Source organism: Sinocyclocheilus grahami, unplaced genomic scaffold (assembly GCF_001515645.1).
Source record: "Sinocyclocheilus grahami isolate Dianchi unplaced genomic scaffold, SAMN03320097.WGS_v1.1 scaffold320.1, whole genome shotgun sequence".
Taxonomy (NCBI): domain Eukaryota; kingdom Metazoa; phylum Chordata; class Actinopteri; order Cypriniformes; family Cyprinidae; genus Sinocyclocheilus; species Sinocyclocheilus grahami.
The window spans coordinates 902,980-906,174 of NW_015505499.1; the positions used below are offsets into that span (position 1 = coordinate 902,980).

General features: G+C 37.2%; 1 protein-coding gene across 2 annotated transcripts in view; it reads left to right on the forward strand.

Annotated features, from left to right (window-relative positions):
- Positions 1 to 327: 327 nt before the first annotated feature.
- LOC107602162 (uncharacterized) overlaps positions 328 to 3,195 on the forward strand; it is a 5,461-nt gene continuing 2,593 nt past the window's right edge. The window contains exons 1-2 of one of the 2 annotated variants that reach the window (XM_016294586.1): positions 328 to 630; positions 1,042 to 1,098. In XM_016294586.1, coding sequence (XP_016150072.1) covers positions 345 to 630; positions 1,042 to 1,098 — 343 coding nt within the window. In that variant the 5' untranslated portion in view covers positions 328 to 344. The remainder of the gene's footprint in view (positions 631 to 1,041; positions 1,099 to 3,195) is intronic. The other variant, XM_016294587.1, reaches the window with a different exon arrangement.

A 3,195-nucleotide genomic window follows, 5' to 3' on the forward strand; every position in this document is an offset into this window, starting at 1 on the left:
ATTGTATTTTCAGTTCTGTGCTTGTCAGAGTTATTTTTTATCCTTTCCATCATCTGGTCAGTGCTACAGAATAAATCATACAGAAATAATACTCTTTATACAGAAGACAGAAAGCATCATGCACAATGCTTTTAGTAATATTTTTACAAATCCAATTTTATCTCATGCTAGAAAACTGTCTCATCAGAGATGAGGTTTGCAAATAAAGTTACATAATAGTCGGTGAGATAAGGTATTGTAGGCTACTAGAAGAAAAAGCTTTCCTTCTTTTGACACAATCGCCATCCAGCGGTGGCATAAAAGCAACGCACAAATCGAAAACGAATGTAAACGTGTCGTAGAAAATGGCGGAAATCATCGTGAAAAACAAACTTAACCTGATCAAATGGCTTAGTTCGGATCATGTAATTCTTTTGCAACATGTTCAAGTTAATCAACTTATACCAACGGCTCAGTATAGAGAGCTGATGGACATGACCGGTAAAGACAGAGTCGTTATCAAACTTCTGGACATTATCCTTGGAAAGGGTGAAAATGTGTGTCGAGATTTTTTGGATTTGTTAAAAAATGATGATGTGAATGAATTGTATCCTGAGCTCAGAGGATGGATCAAAACAGTGGACACTAAAGATAACGCATTGTGCACACTTATAGAGAGGCCCAAGTTATATTCATTCATACCATATCGACATGTCAAAAATAGGCTAAAAGTCCATTTAGTGAAACTATGGCTCATTTTTAGCTGAATTGGGTGGATAAATGGGCAGCAATCAACTGTTTTTTTTTTTTTTGATAATGGGTTTTGTTTAAAAATAATAATTTACCCCAGAACATACAAACATATTCGACCTACTGAAAAACGCCTTCCAGCCTAGTGTGAAGTCACTCTACATTAACAATAATTTAGTTAAAATATAATGTGATTTAGTGGAAAACGACTGATTTGTAACTGAGTTGTAGCTGGGCGCCCAAGTGTCTTTATTCAGATAGTTCACCTTTAGTGTAATAATAATAATAATAATCTTATTTATAACGTTACAGACCTGAAAGCAGAAAAAGACTGCAATAATGGAGAAAGTGGTAACAGGCCAAAGCAAGGTTAGATTTTAGATCTTGATTCAATCTTTTTCTGTATATACAGTATGTATGTATACATGCATGTAGAGTGCCCTCCACTGATATTGGCACCTTTGATAAATATGAGCAAAGTGTGAAAATAAATCTGCATTGTTTACCCTTTTGATCTTTCATTCAAAAAATTAATTCAGTAAAATATCTCTGAAGTATATTCCCATTCATATTTACATTTTTCAGCACACCGGGGTGACTAGGAGCATGAAATTGTCCAGCCATGACGTCCTGTTCCACAGGATTATAAATATGAGGAACACAAAGGCCACATTCCCTTATTCATCCATCACAAAGAGTAAAACCAAAGAATATAGTTCTGATGTGCACAACAAGATTGTTGAGCTTCACTAAATAGGAAGTGGCTGTAAGAAAAGAGTTAAAGCATTGAAAATCTCCAGGGCAATAATTAAGAGATTCCAATCAACTAAAGATGTTACAAATCTGCCTGGAAGAGCACATGTGTCTATATCATCCTAATGCACGGTGAGAAGGAGAGTTTGAGTGGCCAAAGATTCTCCAAGGATCACCGCTGGAGAATTGCAGAGAGTAGTTGAATCTTGGGTTCAGTATATTCAGTTGTCAGACACGACTGGAACCTCAAATGGCACTGGCTTCTATGGTCAGATGAAACTAAAGAAAGAGCTTTTTGGCAACCAGATGGGTTTAGTACAAACAGATGAAAAGTACCCCATGCCCACGGTTAAATATACTGCTGGATCTTTAATGTTGTGGGCCTGTTTTTTTGCCGGCGGTCCTGGACATCTTGTTTAGATTCATGGCATCATGGATTCTATCACATACCAACAGATAAAAAATCTAAACCTGGCTGTCTCTGTTAGAAATCTTATAATGGGCCGTGGTTGAATCTTCCATCAGGACAATAATCCAAAACAAACATCAAAATCAACACAAAAATGGGTAACTGAGCACAAAATGAACTTTTGCTATGGCCGTCCCAGTCCTCCGACCTGAACCCTATAGAAAATGAGTGAAGTGAACTGAAGAGAAGAAGCACCAACATGGAGCTGTGAATCTGAAGGATCTGGAGAGATTCTGGATGAAGGAATGGTCTCTGATCTCTTATCAGGTGTTCTCCAAACTCTTAAGGCATTATAGGAGAAAACTCAGAGCTGTTATCTTAGCCTTAATAATTGTGGCCAACATGAACTAGACAAAGCATTTATTTTACAATTAGACCCCCACCCCACCCACTTTCAATTGTTTTACTTCAATGATAGGTTAGAATTTTGTAAATATTTTGAATGAAAGATAAAAAGGATAAACAATGCAGATTTATTTTCACAGCCGCCTTTTCTCATATTTACCAAGGGTGCCAATATTTTAATGGAAAACGATGGATTTTCAGTTTGGAGTTGTAGCTGGGAGCCCTCAAGTTTCTTTATTCATATTTCAGCTTTAGTGACATTGAATTGGCCTGTATGGAAAAGAACTGTAAAGTTGCTATGAATACTTTTAAATATGTATTGTGGTAAACTGTGCAGATCACTGTAATGCAGTACATTCAGCATAGATACATACATAAAACATAGGACGCTTGCATGATTTTTGCCATTCAAAACAACATACCTCTCTCTCTCTCTCTCTCTCTCTCTCTCTCTCTCTCCCTACCATTAAGTAACTTGTGCATTGTTTTACTTACTTGTTTTTGACATATCTGACCAAACTACAAACTTTCCAATGATGTCTGTGAGAAAGGTATATTCACTCGACAAGCTCGCGCATCTGCGCCACCGCGCGCTCAATCCACTGAGTGTACTTTGTTTATCAGCTCGCACACACCAGCTATACAGGCGTTAATACTGAATGTTTAACATTATATTCATTGCATACATATACTTCGTAGTAGACATCCATAACTCCTTCCTGCTGTCTGTTGTCAGTGTTTCTTTGTTTGAATATGGCGCTTATCACATGCTGTTTGGTATCGGGGCATTTTAACGAGTATGAGTACAGGAGGCCAGTATCGGGCCCGATACCGGGTGCATCCCTATTTTTAAGCAAAATCAATAAAACTTATAGGATGAAATGACTACCAATTACTTT